A 27,693-nucleotide genomic window follows, 5' to 3' on the forward strand; every position below is an offset into this window, starting at 1 on the left:
GCATGTGTTGGGTTTAAATTGCTCCTAGACATAAGTGAATGGGAGGGTTAGTGATGCCATGAAAAAAATTATTGGCATCCTGTAAAGGATGTGTAGGTTTTGTAGATATTGCTTCTCCAACGGGACCTACTGCACTCCGGGCTAGGATAAAGTGTTCAGTAAAAGCTAATCGATATTGCTGATATGCTGATATGTTTACAAGGCATTTTGGTGCATAATGGTGTTTTCTGTCTTAAAGTAAATGTGGCTTCAATGACAAACAGCTGGCCTAATATGAAAAATAATATTTGACCAGTTGAACATACACCGACAAGGCGTAACATGACCACTGACAGGTGAAGTGAATAACACTGATTATCTCTTCATCACGGCACCTGTTAGTGGGTGGGATATATTAGGCAGCAAGTGAACATTTTATCCTCAATCTTGATGTGTTAGAAGCAGGAGAAATGGGCAAGCATAAGGAATTGAGCAAGTCTGACAAGGGCCAAATTGTGATGGCTAGACGACTGGGTCAGAGCATCTCCCAAACTGGTCAGTATCTGCAGTGGTCAGTATCTATCAAAAGTGGTCCAAGGAAAGAACAGTGGTAAACCGGCGACAGGGTAAAGGGCAGCCAAGGCTCATTGATGCATGTGGGGAGCGAAGGCTGGCCCGTGTGGTCCGATCCTACTACTATCCTACTACGAGCTAAGAAGATACCACAGCACACCTTCAGGGGTCTAGTGGAGTCCATGCCTCGAAGGGTCAGGGCTGTTTTGGCAGCAAAAGGGGGACCAACACAATATTAGGAAGGTGGGCATAATGTTAAGCCTGATCGGTGTATCTCATACATTATTGCCAATAATGTGCATTATAAACTGCTTCATGTCTCAAAGATCTATAATGTATCTGAAACTGAACCTTGTGTATTTGTGTAAAGGTGTTTACAGGGATCTTCACAGCCGAGATGTGTTTAAAGGTCATCGCTCTGGACCCATACTACTACTTCCAGGAAGGATGGAACATTTTTGATGGCATCATTGTGAGCTTGAGCCTGATGGAGCTGGGCCTCGCCAATGTGGAGGGTCTCTCAGTGCTCAGGTCATTCCGACTGGTAAGGAAGCTCTTCTTGATTAGTCTTAAAGAATTTTCACACTTAAAACCCAGGACACTGCAAGCATTTAATGCATGCCCAAAAGTATGTGGACAACCTAAATGTTGACAAAAACTCTTGCATCCATAGATTCAAAGACTGTGACAGAAATATTCTCTAAAGACTGTCAATATGTTTGTTCTAACTTAAAAAGAATGTCTTTAATAAAAAAAAAACCTGTTCTATTAAGTATGAAATAAATACTGTAGACCCTTGAGATAGGAACGGTTTACCATATGAACATTTTGGGTTACGAGCGATCTTTTTCAACTTAACGTACGAACAAATTTCGGATTACGAACAGACATTCGCGAAACACGTGACGTCACGAACAAGTTGACTTCAACCGTCTCTCTCTCTCTCTCTATATATATACAGTATATATATACAGTTAGCGAACATTCGAACAGAAGATGGTGTTTTTTCGGTGTTTTCTTTATATTTTGTAAAATTCAATATTAAAATGTCTCCAAAGAAGGTGCAGAGGAAGCTTAGTGGTGAGAAAATCGCTGTTTGTTGTTGTATAATTACTCCTGCCAGTAGCTGTCACTGTGTATCAGACAGAGGGGACAGTGAGTGAGAGAGAAGAAGGAATTCGGCTGAGTAAAGTATTCTTTCTTTCGTGCAATTACACCTACAAAATACAATACTGTTGAAATAAAGAAGGAAATAATAGAGAAATATGAGAGTTATTGTTGTTTCTGGTAGATACATTTTATATAAAAAGAAGGAAATTTATTACGGTGTAAGTTACAGCACACGTACTGTACTGAAATGTGGTGTGTGTTTTATGTACAGTACAGTACTACTGTGTATTGTTGTTTATTATTGTTTATTACAGGAATGTCTATTCTATAATTTAAGATTAAGGGCATTATACTTGTATTTATAACAAAAAGACATTAGAAAGGTTAGGTAAGGGGGTGGTTTGGGAGGTCTGGCACGGATTAATTCTATTTACATTATTTCTTATGGGAAAAATAGGTTTAACTAACGAACATTTTGACTTAAGAGCAGCCCTTTGGAACCAATTAAATTCGTAAGTCAAGGGTCTACTGTAAATGTATATACAGTAAACACCAGAGACTTTGATTACGTATATCTGATTTCTATGACAACATAAAAATAGGAGGGTACAAATAATTTTGCCCATGTTTGTATTGTATGTCATCCAGTATCCTGTTTAACATCAATTTCAAATAGTGTTTTAATTCCTTCGGGTGGGCCACTAACCCCTATTTGCTCAGTTTAACTACAAGTTTTCAGATAAAAGTGTCTAACAAATTATCAAGTGTAAATCTCAAATGTTCTTCTCCTTCTGTTCCACAGCTAAGAGTCTTTAAACTGGCTAAATCGTGGCCCACTCTGAACATGCTAATCAAGATCATCGGTAACTCTGTGGGTGCCCTTGGCAACCTGACCCTTGTCCTGGCTATCATTGTCTTTATCTTTGCCGTGGTGGGCATGCAGCTGTTTGGGAAGAGCTACCGTGACTGTGTGTGCAAGATTGCAGAAGATTGTAATCTGCCCCGGTGGCACATGGTGGACTTTTTTCACTCGTTTCTAATTGTCTTCCGTGTGCTGTGTGGCGAGTGGATTGAGACAATGTGGGACTGCATGGAGGTGGCTGGCCAGAGCATGTGTCTCATTGTCTTTATGATGGTTATGGTGATCGGCAACCTGGTGGTAAGAACCTTTTGGCAGTCTGTCATTTTGAATCGAACTGTGCTTTTTATGCATTTGTAAAGGTTTCCTCTGATGATTCATCTGTCAGTTATTCCAGTGTAGGACTGAATAACTGCTCAGGGTCAATACGGGGAGTTTTAATCACTGTCTGGTTCTAAAAGTGGTTTCGTTTTTCTTTAGGTTTGCATTGAAATTAAAGCAGTCATGTCTAGAATTGCCACCTTAAGTGGTAATGATACATAAAAAGATTGAATGTTCATTTGAAAGCAGGTTTTAAAAAAGTAACATTGTGGAAGTGTGAGAGAGCTAAAGCGTGAATTAAAAATAAAATGCTTTGTTGTGACGAGTGGAAAACTTGGGTTTTTTGTATGCGGTCCATCAAGATCTTGTGTTGAGGCCGCTCAGGTGGTGCCACGGTAAAAACACACGCTGGAACCAGAGCTGGGATCTCGAATACATCGTATTGAATCCTAGCTCTGCCTGCCGGCTAGGCTGAGCGGCCACATGAACAACGATTGGCCTGTTGTTCAGATATGGGTGATCTGCTGGCTGATTGATGGTGCCTGCACAGAGATGAGAAAAGAGTGCTCTCAGGGTGTGTCTCTCCATACACAGTGCTGAGCTGCACTGCACTCGTCAAAGTGTAGGTGATAAGATGCATATGGCATGCTGCCCACTTGTCGGAGGGGGCGTGTGTTAGCTTTGTTCTCCTCAATCAGAGCAGGGATCGGCATTGGTGGAGAGGAAGCATGACGCAATCAAGCAATTGGATATGCTAAAAGGGAGAGAGAGGGGGGAAAATGCATAAATAAAACATATATAAATAAAAAAAATCTTGTGTTGGTGTTCAACCTGGTAATAAGGCTGAATAGGGTGTCACTAATGCCATTTATGGTTGTACTGCAGGTATTGAACCTCTTTCTGGCCCTGCTTCTAAGCTCCTTCAGCGCCGACAACCTGGCTGCCACAGACGATGACAGTGAGATGAACAACCTGCAGATTGCTGTGGGTCGCATCCAAAAAGGCATCGCTTTTGTAAAGTCTGCACTGAGGCAGTTCTTGCAGAGCCTCTTCCTGGCAGGCGCCAAACCGGGAGCCCATGACGAGGAAAAGCCGCTGGAGGACCTGCACAGTGACGGCAAGGAGAACTGCTTGACCAACCATGCGCCCGTGGTTGTCGACCTGGGCAAGGACTTTATAAAAGAGGGCTGTGTCTCACCTAGCAATGGAGTTGAAAGCCATGGGAAGTACAGCATTGAGGAAGGGGATTACATGTCATTTATTCACAATCCCAGCCTTACGGTTACCGTGCCCATAGCTGTGGGTGAGTCCGACTTTGAGAATCTGAACACGGAGGATTTCAGCAGTGAATCGTCTGATGTGGAGGGCAGCAAAGAGGTAAGGAAGCGATTTAAAATGTTTGCTGTGTATGTTGTACAATGTTTTAAAGTGGAGTAAAGATAATAAGGTGTATTTAGTAAAATTAAATGTGGTATGTCCCCTGTAAGGGACAGTGAATTGCATTACGTCTGCATTATGTTGGTATTGCATCTGTTTCTATTCAACATGGAGGTGGTTATTTGTATGTACAGTGGACTTCAAAAGTATTCAGACCTTAGACTTTTTGCAACTTTATTATGTTGTGGATTTTACTTTAAATGGATATAATTGCCAGTTTTACCCATTAATCTACACGTAATCATCCATAATGACGAAGTGAGAATATGTGTTTAGAGTTAACTGAAATCTCCTATTAACAACAGTATTTAGACTCTTTGCTGTGACACTCCAAATAATGGTCTTGTGCATCTGCTTTGCTTTCTTTGATTATCTGTATTATTGAGTTCTAGATGTATCTGTGCTTATAATTGAGTTCTAGGTGTGTCATAGATCAGGACAAGGATATAAAACAATATCTACAGCTTTAAGTGTTTTCAGATCTGATGAAGCTTGAAAGGATCTACTTTGAAGAACGGAATATCCTGCACAAATTCAGCTGTGCAAAGCTTGTAGAGACGTATTTCAGCTGTCTTCTATAAAGTATTAAACTAGGGGCCTGAGTACTTTTGTGAATAAAAGATTTTCAGTATTACACAGGTTTTCACTTTGTCATTATGGTCACAACACAGTAAATAGTGCAAAAAATAATAAGGTCTGAATAATTTCTGAATTTCTGAATGTGTGTGTGTGCTTATATGGTGCTTCATGACCAGATTGTAGTCAGTTAGCCCCCTGGGCTTGTAGCAGGTACAGTTTTACAGTACACAAATTGCACACTGCTTGTATTATTTACAAGCAGCTGAGCAGGGCAGCACAGTTCAGTCTATAAATGGAATCAGCTTGTTGAAGAAATTGCTAAATGCAGCGTCAATGCCCAGGGTGAAATGCAGTCTGCCTAATTGTGTGTGCATGTATATAATATGTGCTGTGTGAAAACATGTCTGTATGTCTGCCTGAGTGTGTGTGTGTGTGTGTGTGTGTGTGTGAGAGAGAGAGAGAGTCCAAACGGATGAATGTAATTTTTTTAGAAAAATAATATTCTTAACTAAACACCCCTTTGTTGCTGGTTAAATATGCTTTCTAACCAATTAATGCCATTGAATGTCATTGGTACTTGCCACCTTCTCCTCCAATTCCTGAGTATGCTTCACAGTGGCTTAGATCTAATCCCATATTACTCCTTTCTTATATTTGTTATAAAGAATAACCAAATCACTTTACTATGTTAGTATGGGTTTATCCATTCTACTGCTGTCACATGACTGGCTGATTGGTTAGTTACAGAATAAACTGGCCAGTAAGTGTATATAATGTAAATACTTACAACATTATATAAAAGTAAATAATAAAATGTTAAAAAAACACTTCAACATGCTATAAAATGCAGTCAAAACAAGAATATGTGATTTGTTCTCTTTATATTTAAGTGACAAAATTACGAAGAAAATATTTTCAATGTGTCCAACTCACCAACTCAAATGTATGTTTTGAATGTGACCAACTAAAACACACTCATAACACATTTTTTTTATTATCTGGGTATTGAAAAATCTGTTTGTTGTGGTTTAAGTGGAATTTTTGCCCATTCTTGTTTGACTTCAAAACTTCAGCTGCTCAACAGTCATTGTTACCATTGTGTGATTCTTCTCTTTATGATGCAGCATACAATTGCATTAGGAAACAGACCTGTACTGCAGGCAGGCCTGTCAGGCACACACACACTGTGCCTACTAGGTTACATTGTTGTAACGTGTGCAGAAGTATCCAGGCATGGACTTCCTACATGTCTCTGGGACAGATGACAGTATATGTTTCTCTAAAATCCCAATATACACCTCTGTGTCAGTGGTATCCTCCCAAGTATCCATGTCTCCCAAGACTTGTGCATGTTTCAGGTTGCATTTCTTTAGCAGCGGAGGACTGTGTTCGGCTGTGTTGGTTTTCCGAAGTATCCTTGAGCCCATGTAGCTATATTTATCAACGAAACAGATGGTTTCCCAAGCAATGCCATCTGAGGGCTTGAAGGTCAAGCACATTCAACAGTGGCATGGATGATAGATGGTGAAAGACCTAAATTAGTTGCAATCTTGTATCAAGAAATGTTATTTTTGAACTGATTGACAATTATCTCATGAAGTTTGGCACAAAGTGGTGAGTCATGACCCATTCTTGGTTGAGATTTGGTGGATCCTCTTTTTATACCCAATCATGATACCCTTACCTGCTAACTGTGGAATGTTTCAAAACAGTGTTACTTTAAAATTCTAGGAACTGTTCTCACTAATTTCCCAACACCTTTTTATAAAAAAAAATATATTCAAAATGCAATTAAGTTGGTAAAAAATTAAAAGTTTTTGTACTTTTGTGAACAAATCACAGATTCTTGTTTTATTGAATTTTACATAATGCGTAGTTATTTGTGTACCCTAAACATCCTACATGTGATGTGACTTTTTGGAAATGCACCTAGTGCACTAAATAGTGTCTGTCATGACTACTGTTCCTCTGTAGTACAAAAACGTGAACAATAAGAAACCATTTGGGATCTTATTGTTGTTGACGACTGTGCAGATGAACCTTAAAATTATATAGTGGTCACATAATTTTGATAGATTTTGTAGATTAGTTGTTGCGGCCCCAACTCCAATACTTTTTAATATTTAATAAGTCTTTTAATACTGTATGTGTTTATTTATTTATAGGGTTTTTCTGTGTGGTGCATCAAGATGCAAACACATGCACAGAAAACACACAGATTCTGACTAAATATGTATTTGGATAAAGTATGCAGGGTTTTTATTTTTCTATTTAACACATTATTTAACACATTACCCACCTTGTGTAGTCGAATTGTGTTAATTAAATGGGACACAACTGGATTATTCTATTCTTATTTTAATTATTATACATGTAACAAAGTATTTTCTTATTTAATCAACTAAAATGTTGAGATTTTGTGTCTGGAAATCTGACTGATGCATTCTGGAAGTAAAGGACAAGTGACTCTCGAGTAGAAGAAGGCAAATACTGGGGTTGTTAGATGGCAGTGGTTAAACTATAGAAATGTTCCACGAACAGTAAAGTACAAGTGTATGTTTTCTCATTGCATAACTCGGACAGTAATTCTATCACAGTGTTCCTAACCTCCTTTCTTCCTCCTTGTAATATTTTCCTGGTGGTGTGTTGACGACGTTGTTATCCATGTTTTGTGAAGTGTGTATCTCTCTGTGTGTGACCTGTTATTGCAGCGTAATGAGAGACGAACCCCAGGTTTTCTCTGAGAGACCCCTGTAAGAGTCTTTCCTCTTCCCACACACTAACCATGAAGACTGCCTATGCCATTTCTACACAGCCAAACTCTCGTCTCTCATTTCCTTTCTCGTTTGGAACGGATTGCCCTTTATTTCTCTATGCCTGTGCCCTCCCCCAACGCCCCTTGTACCCAACCCTCTGCACTGGAGAGAGACAGCTGTTAGCGTTTTAGTTTGTTTTGTTTGCTCATTTTAATTTATTTATTTTCATTTACTGGATTTAAGTTTCAGTCATAGTACCGGCCTTCCTTGCAGTGTTAACAATCATACGGAATGAGCAAGATCATCATTTCCATCTATAGTTCAAGCCATGAGCATCTTTATATTTCCTTTTGTTTGTTTGTTTTTTTCTTTTGTTCAGTTTTGTTGACTGAATGAGTCCTCATTTAGCATTTAAAGCTGAATGAACTTAAAGAGATGAGTGAATGGGTGGTTGACTGAAAGGATGAGTGAGGAAAGAGAATGGTTTTTTCTCAGTAGAAGTAGTCCATGGCACATGTTTGTTTGATTGCATCTTGACATCAAAATGGTCCATAATGGAATGATGAAAGCTGCTCTAGCACTGCAGCTATGTTACTAATCACGTCAACCATCAGCTTGGTACCAACAGGGTTTTAGACTCTAGAATTGGCATAATTGACTACATTTAATAAATAATTAGAATAAAAAATTATATTGTTATACATTATATATTATTATATAAAGCTACAATTGTTTTTTTTTTGTTTTATAACTCACTACAATCACTTGTATAATTCTCAGGCTGCCTTATGTGGTTTTATTTACATTTTCAATGTAAATAATTTATACATTTTTTTTTTTTACAAAATATGATAATTTTTTTTACAGTAAAATGTATCAGCACATCTGATGATTTCAGCCAGTTTAGCCTTTATGTAACTAAAACTGAACTGTTTTATTAAAATGCTAGATGATTGATTTTCCTGACAGTTACTTTAACCTAAACAGTATTATTTTAATATTACTTAATTGAATTATTAGTTAGATGCTAGCTGTTTGCATGTGTTTGTCATGGGTTGGGTTTTACTGCCTTATTTGGTAATGGTTTTGGGAGTAAATACAACATTTCTATAAAAGCATTAAAATTCAAACGTTTTACCGTTAAAAATAACGATAGGGGCGCCAAGGTGGTGCAGCGGGATATTCTACTAGCACACCAGCGCTGAGATTCTGAACTCCTCAGTTTTAAACTTGCCATTGCCACCAGTCGACTGGGCGCCATCTGGCGGGCATAATTGGCAGTGCCTGCAGCAGATACTAATTGGCCACCGTATCTGCAGGGTGGGGACCGGACTATGTGTGGGTGGGTGGGTCTTCATACACTGTGTAAGGACCCTGATTGGTGGAAGAGACGCCTGTGCAGAATGCAGGGGCGAGAAGAGGAGGGCTGTACACGTATCGCAAGAGGCGTGTACAGCGACTTGCTCTCCTCAAATGCAATCAGGTATCCCTCAGCAGCGGAAGACAAAAAATAAATAAGTGCACTAAATCGGGAGGAAAATGCATAAAAAATTAATAAATAAAATAACAATGATGTGACCGTTACCATTAAAGTACTATGAAAACTATCATTTATTGGTTGTACTTGCCATATGGTAAAATAAATCGTTGTCTTTTCACCCTTTAATGGAACCAAGCTAATCGTTTACCAAGCCAATAAGCACAAATTGACTTTCAATTTCAAACCTGTTATGTTTTTGTTTAATCTTGCTTTTAAAAGAACTTGCATATTTTCTCTAAGCTTGCTCTAATGAAGATTCTCATTCAGACTATGAAGTCATACACAGCGTCCCCAATTGGAACAAAAAAAAGTTACAGGGGGTGCAGGAGTGTTCAATGATTTCTGAAAACAATGTTGGTGCTCTACATACATAAATAAAAAAGGTAATTGGTAAGGTTAATAAACATGTTACATTGGCGTTGGGCACCAGGTATGCTTAAATGATTCTGCAAAGCTTTGCTTCTGATATGACAAATCATTCTGGAGATCTGAGCTTTTTTCTACCACATTCTGAATCTGCACACAGCATGCTTCCATCATTCCCCTGCGCCGCATTAGCCGGGTACCACAGCAACCAGTACTGACACTCAGTTTCAGACAGCATTGCTGCGGCTTGCCTTTCACTTTGGCTGTTTACACATTAAAACGGCCTTCAAACACACCCACACTGCAGATGGCAGAGTGCCATCAATAAAATTTTGTGCCACGCTACCATTTAATGTGCAGGCAGATTTAGACCCAATGTATTAACTGCACTCGAGTTAACCACTAAAAATAAGGGTATTTGATGCTGTTTATTAATATACAGTAGTGTTAAAAAATTGGCCACCCCAGGTCAAAATATTTATATTTTGATGATTTTAAGTGAAAATGAGCAAACGGTCAAAGCACAACTATTAACAGAAATTCCTGTAAAAACTCATGATGAAAACAAAAGTGTTTTCTTGTATAAACTGTCTTTAGGACAGGGTAAGCAGATCAACAATATCTTTTAGGAATTATCAGCTATGACAATTTATGACAATTTAAAAGATTTTTTAAGTAGAGGGAGGCTATAACAAGATAGCAAACCACTTTCTGCCTGCAATTTTAATTGTTCAAGATGTAAAAGATCTGAGAGACCAGTAAAACTAGTCGACAGACCTGCTTCTATGCTGGTTAGAAAGGCAAAGCAAACAATCTGTATGACAGCAATAAATCTGCAGAAAAGGTTAGCTCATAGGAGTAGTGGTGCAGTTATCCGATGAAAATCTTATGACCTTATCACAAAAGTCTGTGACATGCAAAACATCTAAATAAAGAGACTGGCTTTTACAAGATTTTGAATTTAATGTATTTAAGTCTGAAATTTTTAAATGTTAAAATATGCATAACAAAAAAACAGTTTGTACTACGCATATACATTTGCATATACTTATTCCATATAAATTTGTTTTGCACAAATGATTTTCAGCATGTAGGTGTAACAGCGCTTTGTATGTGACAGCCTATCTTACCTAAAACACAAACACTGGTGAATGATCAGCAAAAATCAGCATTAAAACACAACCAATGATGGTAAATGATAAGCATAAAACAGAACGACAACAAAAAAACAACAACAACATAAAGCTGTACAAAATATCAAAAACAAACAATTGTTGGCCATAATGAAAACTACATTACTGCTGAAGCCCCGTAGTTCACTTAGGACCATAAATACCCTGTAAAACCAGCACTGCCTAGTACTGTATAAACCAGCTATAAAACACAGCTTCAATCAGTATGGTATGTGTTGTGTTTTTTTTAACAGGGTAGCTAGCAAACTTATATGGGCGGCACAGTGGCTACGTGGGTAGCACTGTCGCCTCACAGCAAGAAGGTCCTGGGTTCGATCCCCAGGTGGGGCAGTCTGGGTCCTTTCTGTGCAGAGTTTGCACGTTCTCCCCGTGCCTGCGTGGGTTTCCTCCGGGTTCCTCCCACAGTCCAAAAAACATGCAGCCAGGCTAATTGGAGACACTGAACTGTCCTATAGGTATCTAGCCACTAGGATGCATAAACCAGTGCATTGTAGTGCCGGTCCCAAGCCCGGATAAATAGGGAGGGTTGTGTCAGGAAGGGCATCCTTTGTAAAAACTGTGCCAAATCAATAATGCAGATCACGATTCACCGGCGCCCCCTAAAGGTAGCAGCTGAGGAAATAAAGCTAGCAAACTTATCAGCTGACTTCAATCGCACAGTAACTATTATACTACTGTACTTCAAATTCTTGTATCTTCTGGAAATATTGACTTCCAGGTTGATTTGACTCCATACAATGCAGATACCACTTTAAGTAAAATGCATACATTTATTCAAAAAGCAATACAAATATATGCATATATTAAACCATTTATACAGAATAAAAAAATAATTTAAAACTATCAGTATTTTATGCAGTATTTTTCTGGATAGAGACTACATTTTTTAGTTCTAAAATCCAAAACTATTGGCTGATTATATCACAGATTGGTTTTATAGTGTAAAAAGAATGCTGTCTAAGATTTGAGCACACAGTTCTGGTTAGATATTTGCTAATGCGGCATTCCTCCTCTTCGAACTCTGACTGGCGGACCGAGGCTTGACCACTGCTTAACGGAATGGACTTTCACTTTGTGTTTTCATGTCAATCAGGGGAAATGCACTTAACCTGTTGTAATCTGAATTACATTACATTTTTGGGACAATCCAACAGAAACCAATTGCATATTGTTTGAACAAAAATGGGGTTGTGTTTGCGCTGGACATGAAAATACTCGAAGCACTAAACATTTGTTGACGAGATCACAAGCTTGGATGAATTCTTTAAAAATATGCACCTTGGTTTTAAAAAAATAAAATGCATGAGGAAGGAACGAAGGCCCATCAAACGTACCCACAGCTGACTGTGAGATTACTCATGAGCCTGTGCTGTAGCTCACTGTACATGGCCACCAATCAGAAAAAAAAACACTCAAATTAATCCACAGACTTTGTAGGTACTTTTGAATGATCTGATTGAATCTGCATGAATTAATGAAAATACAAGAAACTCAAGAAAATGGTTCAAAGGTTTAATCATGGTTCTGTATATGTGTGTGTTGTCTGCATTACGTGTGTGTGTATGTATGTGTGTGTGTGTGCGTGTGTGTGTGTGTGTGTGTGTGTGTGTGTGTCAATGAGTGTAGAAGCTCCCAGTGGACACAGTTCTCAGTTCTTCTGAGGGAAGCACAGTGGACATCAGACCCCCAGGAGAGGGGGCAGAATCAATTGAGTTAGAACAAGAAGAGTCACTGGACCCCGAGGATTGCTTTACTGAAGGTGTGTGTCTGTGCGTGTGTTAAAAAACATGGGATGGGTGCTAAAGACAGAGGATAAAGCTAAAGAATCAAGAGTTTGAATCTGTCAGACAAATTCCCAGCAGCTATGCAGCAGTGTTTGATTTAAACTGACATAAGATTGTAGTGGTGTGTTTGTACAGCTGTATAAAAGACCACAAGTGCCACCATTAATAGCTTCATTATGATCTTGGTTAAGCACAAAAATCCACCCCATTTAGCAAGTAAGCAAGTTACATGTGACATGTTACATTTACTTTTAAACCTTAGAACATTTAATACGTAATTATATTTAAATTAATTTAGGCTTGATTTATAATTTGAAGTTTAACTAGGAACCACTGGAAACCCTGACTATTGTCTGACAAGCTAGAATTATTTTGAGCTAGAACCAGTCTGTTAGGGTCTAAACTCCTTTAGAACTAGTTTAGTTTATAAGTTTATAAAGATAGTTTGACTACTTAGAACCAGCCTAAACTCACTCACTCACTCACTCACTCACGGTCTTAACCGGCTATCCAATTAGGGTTGCGTTGGGTGCTGGAGCCTATCTCAGCTTTTCAGTGGGCACAAGGCACACAGTAACATCGCCAGTCCATCGCAGGGCAGACACACGTACACACACACACACACACACCCATTCACCTATAGGGCAATCCAGTGTCTCCAAATAACCTGACTGCATGTCTTTGGACTATGGGAGGAAACTGGAGGTCCCGGAGGAAACCCATGCAGACAGAGGGAGAACATGCAAACTCCACACAGAAAGGACCCGAACCGCCCTGCCTGGGGATTGAACCCAGGACCTTCTTGTTGTGAGGTGACAGTTCTACCCACCGAGCCACCGTGCCACCCCAGTCTAAACTATTATAACCAAATAGTGAGGGGCGCTAAACACTCTAGCATACCAGAGCTGACATCTCAAACTTGTAAGTTTGAATCTCAGCTCTGCTGCCAGCTGGACGCATACACGCACAATGATTGGCTTGTTTGCCGGAAGGAATTCCTCATGCTGGTGCAATTATGACCACTGCTGGCTGATTGATGGTTCCCGCATCAGAGGTGAGGAATAATGGAGATCAGTGCATGATTCTCTGTGCACGAGACTGTGCCCCATATTAACTCATCTCGTGCAGGTGAAAAGTTGCCGTCATATCGGAGGGGGCATGAGTTAGTCATGGCTCTCCTCGGTCAGGAGCGGAGGTTAGCAGCAGTAGAGAGGAAGAGAAATGCAATCGGATAATTGGACATGACTAAGAATGCAACTATTAATAGCTTCTGTGTGTACAAACTAAGCACTAAACCAACCATGCAAGCAAGTAAGTCAGACTTATGCTAAGTTACAGTAATGTTCACCACATTGAGTAACAGAACCATACACAGACTGTAAAGCTGTCAAAATAAGGTGTAATTGGACAGAAATGTATACGTATGGGTAACTCCTAATTTACCAGATTCACCACTAAAATGAGCATATTTCAGCAGTGCTTAACAATGTTGCAGTTGCTAAAGTTTAATTAGGAAAACTTAAACTCATGGTCACAATTAAAATACACTATATGGACAAAAGTGTTGGGGCAGCCCTTATAATTATTGAATTTATACTGTATGTTTCAGCCACATGAGTTGGCAACAGGTTTAATAAATCAGTTATATTAAAAGGAAATTATATGCTTCTAATATAATAGCAACAGTTTAGGGAAGGCTATTTCCTGTTCCAGCATGACTGTGCTGAAAAAATCACACAGAGGTCGCTCTGTTATAATACCATTTCTTTTTAAAGTGGTATGTCCAACAAGCCTATGGTCAGGTGTCCAAACACTTTTGGCCATATAGTGTATAATGCCACAAACAAAAGGACAGTTAGACTAAAAAAAAAACTTATTTGGAGTAGAAATATACAGTATATTGTTGTCCTCCTTAAAACAGATTAACTAAGCAAAAAAGAAATGCTTACTGAATATGACATATGAATAGGATGCATTGCATGAATAAGATATGAATAAGACGAATCCCTTATTTGCATAGCTAAAGCAGATTAGCTTTAATTCCTGTCAAATCCCATTACCATTTTTTCTTTTAAGACATTCAACATCTAATACGTTTGATCTCCTTATGAACATTATTTCTTTTCCTCTGACAATGTTCATCTTATTACTGTTCCAGGTTGTGTAATGAGGTTTCAGTGCTGTCAGGTGGATGTGGATAAGGGACGATGGAGAAGCTGGTGGACTTTAAGAAAAACCTGCTTCATCATTGTAGAGCACAACTGGTTTGAGTCCTTCATCATCTTTATGATCCTGTTGAGCAGTGGTGCTCTGGTAAGGAGACACATGCACTCATCCATATACAATAATGTGCAACCTTCCTTAACAAAAAATATTATATTAAATGAATAAGCCAGCATAACATTACGACCACCTTCTTAATATTCTGTTCCACCTTTTGCAGCCCCATACGCAACAAACTGTGATGCACTGTGTATTCTGACACCTTTCTATCAGAACCAGCATTAACTTCTTCTCCAATTTGATCTACAGTAGCCTGTCTGTTGGATCAGACCACACAGGCCAGCCTTCGCTCCCCACGTGCATTAATGAGCCTTGGCCACCCCTGACCCTGTCGCCGGTTTACCACTGTTACTTCCTTGGACCACTTTTGATAGATACTGACCACTGCAGACTGGGAACACCCCACAAGAGCTGCAGTTTTGGAGATGCTCTGACCCAGTCGTCTAGTCATCACAATTTGGCCCTCGTCAAACTTGCTCAAATCTTTACGCTGCCCATTTTTCCTGCTTCTAACACATCAACTTTAAGGATAAAATGTTCACTTGCTGCCTAATATATCCCACCCACTAACAGGTGCCGTGATGAAGAGATAATCAGTGTTATTCACTTCACCTGTCAGTGGTCATAATGTTATGCCTAGTTGATGTACAGTTGCAATAGGAAATATTTAGCCCAAAGAAACAAAGAAAATAATTATTCCAGCCTCTATAATATTGCTGATTATAAAACCTACTGCTAATCTGTATGACCAAAGGTTACAACATGATTAAACCACTGGGACTCAATAACCACACTTAATTTGCTTGAGCTTTCATGTGTTATTTAAACACTATCCAGAAATGTGTTCAATGTGTTCAAATGATTAGTTTTTTTATGTGTGTGTGTGTGTGTGTGTGTGTGTGTGTGTGTACATGTAGGCATTTGAGGATATCTACATAGAGCAACGAAAGACCATCAAGACAGTACTGGAATATGCTGACAAAGTTTTCACCTATATCTTTATCCTGGAAATGTTACTGAAGTGGGTGGCGTATGGCTTTGTCAAGTACTTCACCAACGCCTGGTGCTGGCTCGACTTTCTTATAGTAGACGTAAGTACGATCCTCACTTACAGTGTCATGTGTGTGACTGTGTTACGTAGTCTTGTAGGGCCAGACAATTTCATAGAGGATTAAAAGTCTGGAGACACTTGAAAGCTAAGATTTCTTCTTTGCTAATTAATAGCTAATGTTTCTTGCTTCATAACATAGCTAATGATCTTTTAATTAATGCCAAACATAGCTAATGATCTTTTAATTGATTCCAAACAATGTCAGTAACTATTGAAATATGTAAGCAATAAACAGACATCCCAAGTTGCAAAAACTCATTTCAGGGAGGTGCCCCCCCCCCCCCCCCCACACACACACACACACAAACAAAAAGAAGAAACTGAAAAACCTACACTAGTTTGTATATTAGAAAAGAATGTATGTTCCTTATTTAGTGCACTAAATAGTGTACTAGATAATAGACTTATGTTTCTTACATAGTGCACTAGATAGTATTTCAGATATGAATTTATGTTCCCTATGTAGTGCACTAGATAGTGAATTAGACAATTGGTTTATGTTCCCTACACAGTGCACTAGATTGTATTTCAGATCACGGATTTATGTTCCCTACATAGTGCACTAGATAGTGTATTAGATAACGCATTCATGTTCACTACATAGTGCACTAGAAAGTATAACTAGGTGATGATTTGTGTTCCTTACATAGTGCACTAGATAGTGTATTACATAATTAATTATGTTCCCTACATAGTGCACTAGATAGTATATTCGATCATAGATTTATGTTCCCTACTTAGTGCACTAGACAGTATATTAGACAATTGATTTATGTTCCTTACACAGTGCTCTAGATTGTATATCAGATAACGGATTTAATACGCGATCGGGAAAAAAGTCTGTGTCGCCTGCGTGCGCGTGTGTGTGTGCGCTCTTGGCCGCTCGTTCTAGATTCTGGGAGATTTAATCTTACTTGCGGGCATCAGGGAGCTGCTATGTATATGCGGGAGACTCCCGGAACTTCTAAAATACATATAAAATACTAAAAAACTTATAAAGCACTACTAAAGTTTTTTGTTCCTCATAGTATAGTTGCACATTCAATGTCTTGACAACAATTAAATCTGAGCATTGTTAAAGCAAAATGATTCTGGTATTTTGGAGGATAAAGGAAGCATCCAGTTGGCTGTACCTAACTGGTTGATAAGGGCCTCTTCTGAAACGTGTGAAGCCACTGGCTGCCTATTGTTGAGCTTTAGCGCATATAAAGGACCACTGTGCTCTTTCCATATTCATACACAGCTTGTACTGGTGCATCGAATAGACAGTAGGAGTCGCTGTTCCCATGGCAAGGCAGCCTCCAGTATCCTTACACTCAGACACAGTCAATACATATCAGTATGCCAGACATCAAGCTGAAAGCCACAAGTCAACTAAAGAAGAAAAAATGCCTCTTACTTAGCCCTAATGGCCCATCACAGTATAAATGCCTCATTTCTTTCAAGCATCTCCTCTAATTCTACCATGCATGCACCATAGACACAACCATAATGTTGTTCGACTGGAGCCTATGGGGGTGGCTCATGTTTAGCATCTGCTGACTCACTGGTGACTCATTGCCACTTTGTTCACACACGGGGATGGAATACAGGGACTAAATTCCCCAGAGTGTGTCAGTTTGTCACCGACACCGGCAACCACGCTTTATTCCAACACTCTACTCCTTCTTCACTTCTTCCACAACTCAGTTTAAGCATCTGCTTGGAAATGTCACAGTGAATGTAAAAACTGTACCTTTCAATTCCTGGCTTCTAATAGAAATGTAAAGGGATTGACCTGAACATGAACTTTGGGGAATGGAGTTTTTGTTGGAGGTTTTTTATAATCTTTATCAAATGATAGACAGCAATACCAGGTACGGGTCTTGAAACAATATTTGGATATTGGAGTAAAGCACAGGTGGCCTTATAGCAAACACAAATTAGAGCCTATTTGATTGAGTTCCATACTTACATTTTGAATCAAAGTAATACTTTTTATTATTAATTGTTAAGACAGTGGTTATCCAGGTTAGTATAGTGCTGATGATAAAATGCTTTTCATCTGGTTATCTGCTAAATAACAAAATGTACAGTGTATCACAAAAGTGAGTACACCCCTCACATTTCTGCAAATATTTTATTATATCTTTTCATGGGACAACACTATAGAAATAAAACTTGGATATAACTTAGAGTAGTCAGTGTACAACCTGTATAGCAGTGTAGATTTACTGTCTTCTGAAAATAACTCAACACACAGCCATTAATGTCTAAATGGCTGGCAACATAAGTGAGTACACCCCACAGTGAACATGTCCAAATTGTGCCCAAAGTGTCAATATTTTGTGTGACCACCATTATTATCCAGCACTGCCTTAACCCTCCTGGGCATGGAATTCACCAGAGCTGCACAGGTTGCTACTGGAATCCTCTTCCACTCCTCCATGATGACATCACGGAGCTGGTGGATGTTAGACACCTTGAACTCCTCCACCTTCCACTTGAGGATGCACCACAGGTGCTCAATTGGGTTTAGTCCATCACCTTTACCTTCAGCTTCCTCAGCAAGGCAGTTGTCATCTTGGAGGTTGTGTTTGGGGTCGTTATCCTGTTGGAAAACTGCCATGAGGCCCAGTTTTCGAAGGGAGGGGATCATGCTCTGTTTCAGAATGTCACAGTACATGTTGGAATTCATGTTTCCCTCAATGAACTGCAGCTCCCCAGTGCCAGCAACACTCATGCAGCCCAAGACCATGATGCTACCACCACCATGCTTGACTGTAGGCAAGATACAGTTGTCTTGGTACTTCTCACCAGGGCGCCGCCACACATGCTGGACACCATCTGAGCCAAACAAGTTTATCTTGGTCTCGTCAGACCACAGGGCATTCCAGTAATCCATGTTCTTGGACTGCTTGTCTTCAGCAAACTGTTTGCGGGCTTTCTTGTGCGTCAGCTTCCTTCTGGGATGACGACCATGCAGACCGAGTTGATGCAGTGTGCGGCGTATGGTCTGAGCACTGACAGGCTGACCTCCCACGTCTTCAACCTCTGCAGCAATGCTGGCAGCACTCATGTGTCTATTTTTTAAAGCCAACCTCTGGATATGACGCCGAACACGTGGACTCAACTTCTTTGGTCGACCCTGGCGAAGCCTGTTCCGAGTGGAACCTGTCCTGGAAAACCGCTGTATGACCTTGGCCACCATGCTGTAGCTCAGTTTCAGGGTGTTAGCAATGTTCTTATAGCCCAGGCCATCTTTGTGGAGAGCAACAATTCTATTTCTCACATCCTCAGAGAGTTCTTTGCCATGAGGTGCCATGTTGAATATCCAGTGGCCAGTATGAGAGAATTGTACCCAAAACACCAAATTTAACAGCCCTGCTCCCCATTTACACCTGGGACCTTGACACATGACACCAGGGAGGGACAACGACACATTTGGGCACAATTTGGACATGTTCACTGTGGGGTGTACTCACTTATGTTGCCAGCCATTTAGACATTAATGGCTGTGTGTTGAGTTATTTTCAGAAGACAGTAAATCTACAGTGCTATACAAGCTGTACACTGACTACTCTAAGTTATATCCAAGTTTCATGTCTATAGTGTTGTCCCATGAAAAGATATAATGAAATATTTGCAGAAATGTGAGGGGTGTACTCACTTTTGTGATACACTGTATGTACACTCTCTGGCCAAAGGTGTGTGGAGGCATGGGGGGGGGGGGGGGGGGGGGGGGCTATCCTAGCTTTTCAATGGGCACACAGTAACACCCTGGACGGGGCACCAGTCCATCGCAAAGCAGACACAAATACACACACATCTATTTACCTGCAAACTACACACAGAAAGGACCCAGACCGCTCCAACTGGGGATTGAACCGAGGACCTTCTTGCTGTGAGGCGACAGTGCTACCCACCTAGCCAACGTGCCGCCCCATAAGTTAATATTTGAAAAAACGATCATGGGGTCAGGCACACATGCTGATTAACTGGAATCAACATTCTAATTAATTTCAAAGGTATTTAATGGGGTTGGGATCTGAGCTTTCTGCAGACCACAGGAGTTTCTCCAAACTTTCCAAATCAATCTGTATCATGGGGGCCATGCTGAAACGTGAAAGGACTTCCCACAAACTTTTATAACTGCCACATACTGTAGTTGGTAGCATATTGTTGATGGTATGCACCTGTTAGCAATGAGTGTGGCTGAAACTCCTGAACTTAATAATTAGGATGAGTGTCCAAGTATGAGGGTTCTTCAAAAAGTTTCTGCACTTTGTTAACTCTTTTTGTTAACTATTTATTAACAATTTCACTTTTCTACATAGTTGCATGCATTTTTCCCAGCGTCCAGCATTTTTTAATGCCCTCAGCAAAAAATGTTTTTGGTTGAGCGTGTAGCCACTGATGCTCTGCTGCTTTCACATTATCAGCATGAAAATCTTCTTCCCCTTCTTCTTTGAGCGTCCTAAAAGGTGGAAATCAGATGGTGCTAAATTCGAACTGTAAGCTCTCTCAGTCTTTCCTACCCGACCAATGACTACTCCTCCCTCCCTCACCGTTTCCAATGAAAATATAAAAGTGCGGAAACTTTTTAAGGATCCCTCGTACTTTTGCAATATAGTGTGTATAATTTGGTTGGTTTTTTTTGCATTTGCTCTCCTTTTTTCTCCCCTTTTTTAACGCGTCCAATTATCCAATTTGCATCGTGCTCCTGACCGAGGAGATCGAAACTAACCCATATCCCCTCCGAAACATAAACAGCAGCCGCCTGCATTTTTTCACCTACACATTGATGAGTGTTGTGCCACCTAGCGTTGCATGCGGAGAGACACACCCTAAGAGCACTCCTTCCTCATCTCTTGTGCAGGCGCCTCTAATCAGCTGGCAGAGGTTGTAACTGCACCATTCTGACAGAGAGAAACCCACTTCCGGCCCCTTGTCCCACCCCCCAACTGAACAACCGACCAATTGTTGTTCATGTAGCTACTCAGCCTCGAGCCGGTAAGGTTGCAGCGCGTGTTTTTACCGCTGTGCTACCTGAGCGGCTAGTGTGTATAAATTTAAAGTGACAGCTTTTAAGGCATTGTTTGTCAAAAGTATTCAGGGTGATATTGACATTGTCCATATGACGTTGATATATGTGTCATATATTTGCAATGAGAAACCAAAATTCACACAACTCCATACACCTGATGTAACTGGTGCAGTAGGATGAGTCATAAGTCAGAAAATGAATGATGATTTGCCTTTTTACAGATAATGGGTGTTGTTAACTGACTTGTGTGTCCTAACATATTTTAACAAATTTGTGTACACATGGGATTTATCTTAGTACCCATAAAATGTAGCATGCAATTACACTGCTTTGCTGGCGGATGAGAATAAATTATACTTTTTCCTTATTTGTATCAGCTTTGAATGCTGTAAAAATAAAAGAAATCTGTTTTGTGGTTTGTGTGATTAACAGGTGTCATTGGTCAGTCTGATTGCCACTGCTCTGGGATACTCTGAGCTAACTGCCATTAAATCACTGAGGACTTTGAGGGCTTTGAGACCACTAAGAGCACTATCACGCTTTGAGGGCATGAGGGTAAGACAAATACATCTATATATTTTATCTGCTGTACTCCAAGTAATGTATGACTTTGTATATATGATGTATGAATGAATATAGCAGCATGAATAAATCCAGTATGTGACTCTGCATGAACTCTTTCTGTGTTTTGGTAGTAAAATCATTTTCTCTGATAAATCTGTGGTGTTGTGATGTTTTCTTGTGATCTTCAATTTCTTTCTCTGTTGTTTGTCTTTTTTATTTGCAGTAAAGACATGTAGTGATCATCACCGTGTCTCAAACAAGGTTTTTTGGTTTCTGTTTTGATTTCTGTGTGTTTTTCCTTCCTGTCCAAGTTTGAATTTAGTTTCACCAGCAGTTTGCTGTGTGATTAATGCAACCAGCTCATTAAATCTAAAATAGAATCCCTAATAATAAACCTCTGTAGTTCTCTTAGTAATAACTTACCACCCTTTTTCTAAAAACGTTGTACCCAGTTTGCCTGATGTAATGCTAGTAACAAAACTAATGAACATTTTTATAATACTCCAGTGTCTTTTTAACCAATGGCAATTTGTAGATTTAGTGGTATTAATAGATAATGATAGGAAAATAATAAACACATTTTCCTGCACTGAAAAGCAAAAAACATATTTTGGAACATATTTGTGATGTAAGCCTAATTTTAGTTGTTAGTAAACTTAATGTTTATTAATAAAATTTAAAATATGCAAAAGAAAAATACAACACTATTATTACAGGTCTTAAGCCAGTGTCACACCACTAACTCACTGTGAACAGTAGCCATGTTAATGCTTGGAAACTGTAACCCAGATATGAACTGCCATTTATGGCCTCAAAATAGGGCCAAAAGTATTGAGAACCAAAAAGCAGATTTTGAGAACCAAAAAGCAGATTTTGATATTCAAAAAGCAGATTTTGATATTCAAAAAGCAGATTTTTAGTCCACTTTGTATTTTACATTTATAAATAGTCCGTCTTTCGCTTTTCGCTGTGCTTTTTCTCAGTCTCGCTTTCAGTTGAAAAAGTCTCTCGCTTCTGCTTTTTTTTTGTACTCTGCTTATTTATGCTTTTCTTAGCCTTTTTCTCAGTTCAAAATTTTTTTTGAGTAAGAGTTTTGGCCCTGTTTTACGGGTGGGTAGGATCTCATCACTCATTGGCTGCTGGAGATAAGCCCCGCTCACCGAGTACATTCTACAGACATTCTTCGTCTCCCTAATCTAGTCTGAAATAGTTACAACACCTCTGAAGGAGATGGGGTGTTGTCTGAATTTTCATTTAGCAAGCAGTAGTTACAAGGAAAGGGTTTCGACAACTTGGTGATCTTGCAAACTGTATAGGCAACTGTAAATCGCCACTTGCCAGCTACTCTCTGCCTCTGGAAGAGAGATGGAAATGACCTACTCGAAAAAGGGGACCAATAAGGAATGCTAACAAACCAAAATTGTATATCAAGTTTTTGGTTTGGAATAACATAGACACTATGTAGTCAGGCATTCAAGATCTATGGTACTTTTATGGTACTTACTCGAGAAAAATTTTGAGCTGAGAAAAGCGTAAATGAGCGGAGTACAAAAAATGGAAGCGAGAAACTTTTTAAACTGAAAGCAAGACTGAAAGAGGCGTGATTGAGAAAAAGCACAGCAAAAAGCGGACTATTCGAAAAAAAATTGACTAGTTATAAATGTAAAATACAAAGTGGACTCAAAATCTGCTTATTGAGGCCGCTCAGGTGGCACAGCTGTAAAGAGACATGCTGCAACCAGAGCTGGATTCTGAGTACGTCGTTTCGAATCCATCTCTGCCTCCCTGGTTCGAGGCTGAGTGGCTGTATGAGCAACGATTGGCCGGTTGCTCAGTTGGGGGATGGGACAAAGAACTGGATATGGGTCTCTCTCTGTCAGAATGCGATTACGACCTCTGCCGGCTGATTAGAGGCGCCTGCAAAGAGATGAGGAAGAGTGCCCTTAGGGTGTGTCTCTCCGCATGCAAGCTAGGTGGCGCGAAACTCGTCAATGTGCGGGTGGCAAAAATGCATCCGGCATACTGCCCATGTTTCGGAGGGGATATGGGTTAGCTTCGATCTCCTCGGTCAGGGCAGGGTTCAGCATAGACAGAGAGAAAGCACGATGCAAATTGAACAATTGGATGCGCTAAAGGGGGAGAAAAAGGGGGGGAAAAAATCTGCTTTTTAGTTCTTGAAATCTGCTTTTTGGTTTGCCACAGCCATTGTGCCAAACTAGCAATTGAGCAGCAACATTTGTCCTAGCTCTGTAAATGCAATGCATTCATTAGAATAACAAAAGTTTATACATTTCTAGCTGGGTCTGTTTGCCAGTTTGGTAGAGTGACTGGTTAGAGACCTAGGCCTCCTTACCACCTGTACAGGTCATGTAATTATAAAATTATTTACTGTCTAGTTTGGGTAATGTATAAAATATTTTCCAGTGCTGCTATTTTTGATTTAACTTGTAACAACATAAAGCACTCGTTTTCCACTATTGTTGAAAATACACATATGTTCAGAAAAATGCAGTGCACATGCATAGCTTGTGTCATGCCATGCTTAGGTAACAACAACATAAAACAATAGCCCACCACCACTGAGGCACAGGTTTGAGGCAGGGTGAGATTGTAAGTCATCTGTTTGAACATTTGTACTGTCTGGTTGAGGTGCTGGCATGAGCAGTGGAGAAATACAGAATGCATAGCATGTTCCTCTGTACACTGACCAGGCATAACATTATGACCACTGATAGGTGAAGTGAATAACACTGATTGTCTCTTCATCACGGCACATGTTAGTGGGTGGGATATATTAGGCAGCAAGTGAACATTTTATCCTCAAAGTTGATGTGTTAAAAACAGGGAAAATGGGCAAGCGTAAGGATTTGAGCAAGTTTGACAAGGGCCAAATTGTGATGGCTCGACAACTGGGTCTCCAAAACTGCAGCTCTTTTGGGGTGTTCCCTGTCTACATTGGTCAGTATCTATCAAAAGTGGTCCAAGGAAGGAACAGTGGTAAACCGGCAACAGGGTCATGGGCAGCCAAGGCTCATTAATGCACGTGGGGAGCGAAGGCTGGCCCGTGTGGCCCGATCCAACAGACGAACTACTGTAGATTAAATTGCTAAAGAAGTTAATCCTGGTTCTGATAGAAATGTGTCAGAATACACAGTGCATTGCAGTTTGTTGCATATGGGGCTGCAAAAGGGGGACCAACACATTATTAGGAAGGTGGTCATGATGTTATGCCTGATCGGTGTATATGTTAAAGCCATCAGTAAAAATCTGTCTCAAAAATTCTTTTCTATTAATAAAGTGAAATGTGCCAATGGTTTTTCATGGTAATCACATATATACTGCAGATCTAATTCAACATTAGATTGGAAGACACTGGAGTATTACTTTAATTCTATACAAAGTGCAACTTGTGCTAATCCAGTCTAATCCCTCATGTCTGATCATTTATAAGTGGAACAGTGACTAATTTTAATGTCTATGTCACTACAGGTTGTAGTCAACGCTCTACTGGGTGCGATCCCATCCATCATGAATGTGCTGCTGGTTTGTCTGATCTTCTGGTTGATCTTTAGCATCATGGGCGTGAACCTGTTTGCCGGAAAGTACTACCATTGTGTTAACAGCACTACAGATGAGCTTTTCCACAGCAGCGTGGTAAACAACAGGAGTGAATGTCTGGCTCTGGAGGATGGTGCCCGCTGGAAAAACGTCAAGATTAACTTTGACAATGTGGGAGCCGGCTACCTGGCCCTGCTACAAGTGGTGAGGACAATCATGGCTGCTGAGTAGGGCTGGGTGACATCAATATTATAACATAATTTATTATTAGATATTAAGTCATTATATTTAAGTAAGTCGATTCATAATAAGGAGCCTAATAAGTGCATCCACATAGACTATATAACCAAAAGTATGTGGACCAAGATCATAGACATTAATGTGGAGATGCCCCCTCCTTTTGTGGCTCCAAAAACCTCACCTTTTTATGTGCATCCATATAGACTATATAACCAGAAGTATGTGGACCAAGATCATGGGCATTAATGTGGAGATGCCCTCTCCTTTTGTGGCTTCAAAAGCCTCACCTTTTTACGTGCATCCACATAGTTCATCCACATAGACTATATAACCAGAAGTATGTGGACCAAGATCATGGACATTAATGTGGAGATGCCCTCTCCTTTAGTGGCTCCAAAAACTTCACCTTTTTATGGAAAGGCAACACAATTTTTAAGGGTCTTTTTAAAGGACAAAGCTTGAAATTAATGTTCTGAGTCATCCCAAAGATGTTTAGTGGGATTAAGGTCAAGGCATTTTTTGGACACTTTGTTAAATATATTAAAAAACGAGAATCTTTGATTTGTTCATTCTCTTGAACCTTTATTGAGCTGACAAAAATGCATTTTTTACTGACCAACTTAATTGTATTTTTTAAATATTAATAAATCTAATAAACTCAAAAAAGATGCGACAGAGACATGTTTTTTATTGTGTTACATAATCTTTAATATTATTGACACTTTTTAATAGCTACAGGTTTGCAATTGGAATTTTTGCCCAATCTTGCTGGATACGAGACTTTAGCTGCTCAACAATCCGGCGGTCAACATTCTACTACCTTCACACATATGCAGGTCACCCATGACGTGGGCACTGATGCGCCCCCATATCACGACAGATGTTGGCTTTTGCATCTTTTGCTGATAATTGTCTGGATGGTTCTTTTCGTCTTTGAAAAAGAGAATTCAATATTCATATTTTTTCTGAAAACAAGGACTCATCTGACCGCAGCACACTTCACTGACTTTTGGTCCATCTGAGAAGAGCTTGGACTCATAGAACTCTTTGGTGTTTCTACATATAACTGATGTATGACTTTCTCTTCACTCTTCACTTTCTCTTCACTCTTCACTTTCTCTTCATTTTTTACACAATATAGTAATTTCCAATTCCCCCACTGCAGATCCACTGCTGCTTGCACCACCACTATTTTGGTCATGCAGAGCTGAAGACAAAATATCTGCCCCCTCTGACACACGCAATTGCCAGCAGCTTCTTATCACCTGACTGTGGTGGGTTCCCACACAGAGACGTATCACATACAGAGAGACACGCTATGCTCCATGAGACTCCCTACCCACTCACGCCAGCACCCAGAGAGGAGAAACCCCAAACAGTCTTTCATCTATCAAACCTGGCCAACTGTCTGTTGTACATCCAACAGCCAGGTTGGTAAAACTGAGATCTGAACTTATGTGTCAGACTGCTGCACCACCTGAGCACTCACTGCTGCATTTCTTGATACAGTGATGGACTGTATTACAAGAGAACAGTTTTTTAAGTACTCCTGAGTCCATGTGGCTATGTTTAACACAATGTCATTGAACGTTTCTCAAGCAATGCTGTCTGAGGGCTAGAAGGTCACCCCCGTAACCGCTCAACAGTGGTTTCCGGCCTTGTCCTACACCGACTGGGATTTCTTTACACTTTCTGACTCTTTTCACAATATTATGGTGCAATTTTGTAAAAAAAAAAAATGTCCTTTTTAACTGTTTTTAACCTTTTTACTTTTTGACAATTCTCTCACAAAGTTTGGCACAAAGTGGTGAGCCATGGCCCATTTTTGCTTGCAAAGACTGAACCCAGTCATAATACCCTCAATTGTTACCAATTACCTGCTCGGTGTAGAATAACTTAAATATCTACCTTTATTTGGCTCCATCACAATTTTTTTGAGTGTGTTACAGGTGTTAAACAAAATGTGTTTGTATTCACAAAATCCGATCAAGTTGGTCAGCCAAAACATTAAAAGTTGTTTATTTTTACTTTTGTCAGTTCTATTTTACTAAATGCCCAGTTAACTGTGTAGCATATACATCCTACATATGGTGTTTTATTTTTGTTTCTTGTAACACAGGCCACGTTTAAAGGCTGGATGGACATCATGTACGCTGCAGTAGACTCTCGTAATGTAAGCTTTTTTTGTTTATTGTGCATGACTGTCTTGTTTTCCATTGTGGGCTACTACTGTATATTCCTGCTGTTTAGATAATAATCGATGCTCAGTGTGCAGTCTGGAACAGTGAACTTTCCTCAGTGGCAGGTCTATTAATGTGGGAGTACATGAAGTTTATTTTTAGGTATAATTATACAGGTAGTTTTTTATCAAGTGTTATTAGGTACCACACAGCTAAAGGAATGCTATACTGCAC

The 27,693-nt window shown here is 39.7% G+C and overlaps 2 protein-coding genes across 2 annotated transcripts in view; both read left to right on the forward strand.

Moving 5' to 3' along the window:
- nudt15 (nudix (nucleoside diphosphate linked moiety X)-type motif 15) overlaps positions 1 to 27,693 on the forward strand; it is a 426,914-nt gene that overhangs the window by 171,139 nt on the left and 228,082 nt on the right. The gene's annotated exons all lie outside the window — the stretch shown is intronic.
- Positions 1 to 27,693, forward strand: part of scn1lab (sodium channel, voltage-gated, type I like, alpha b) — a 96,318-nt gene that overhangs the window by 60,458 nt on the left and 8,167 nt on the right. The window contains exons 15-23 of the mRNA XM_062997729.1: positions 923 to 1,096; positions 2,465 to 2,821; positions 3,728 to 4,219; positions 12,340 to 12,472; positions 14,656 to 14,810; positions 15,698 to 15,871; positions 21,350 to 21,472; positions 24,971 to 25,243; positions 27,399 to 27,452. Coding sequence (XP_062853799.1) covers positions 923 to 1,096; positions 2,465 to 2,821; positions 3,728 to 4,219; positions 12,340 to 12,472; positions 14,656 to 14,810; positions 15,698 to 15,871; positions 21,350 to 21,472; positions 24,971 to 25,243; positions 27,399 to 27,452 — 1,935 coding nt within the window. The remainder of the gene's footprint in view (positions 1 to 922; positions 1,097 to 2,464; positions 2,822 to 3,727; positions 4,220 to 12,339; positions 12,473 to 14,655; positions 14,811 to 15,697; positions 15,872 to 21,349; positions 21,473 to 24,970; positions 25,244 to 27,398; positions 27,453 to 27,693) is intronic.

The sequence above is a fragment of the Trichomycterus rosablanca genome, chromosome 6, assembly GCF_030014385.1.
Source record: "Trichomycterus rosablanca isolate fTriRos1 chromosome 6, fTriRos1.hap1, whole genome shotgun sequence".
Lineage (NCBI taxonomy): Eukaryota > Metazoa > Chordata > Actinopteri > Siluriformes > Trichomycteridae > Trichomycterus > Trichomycterus rosablanca.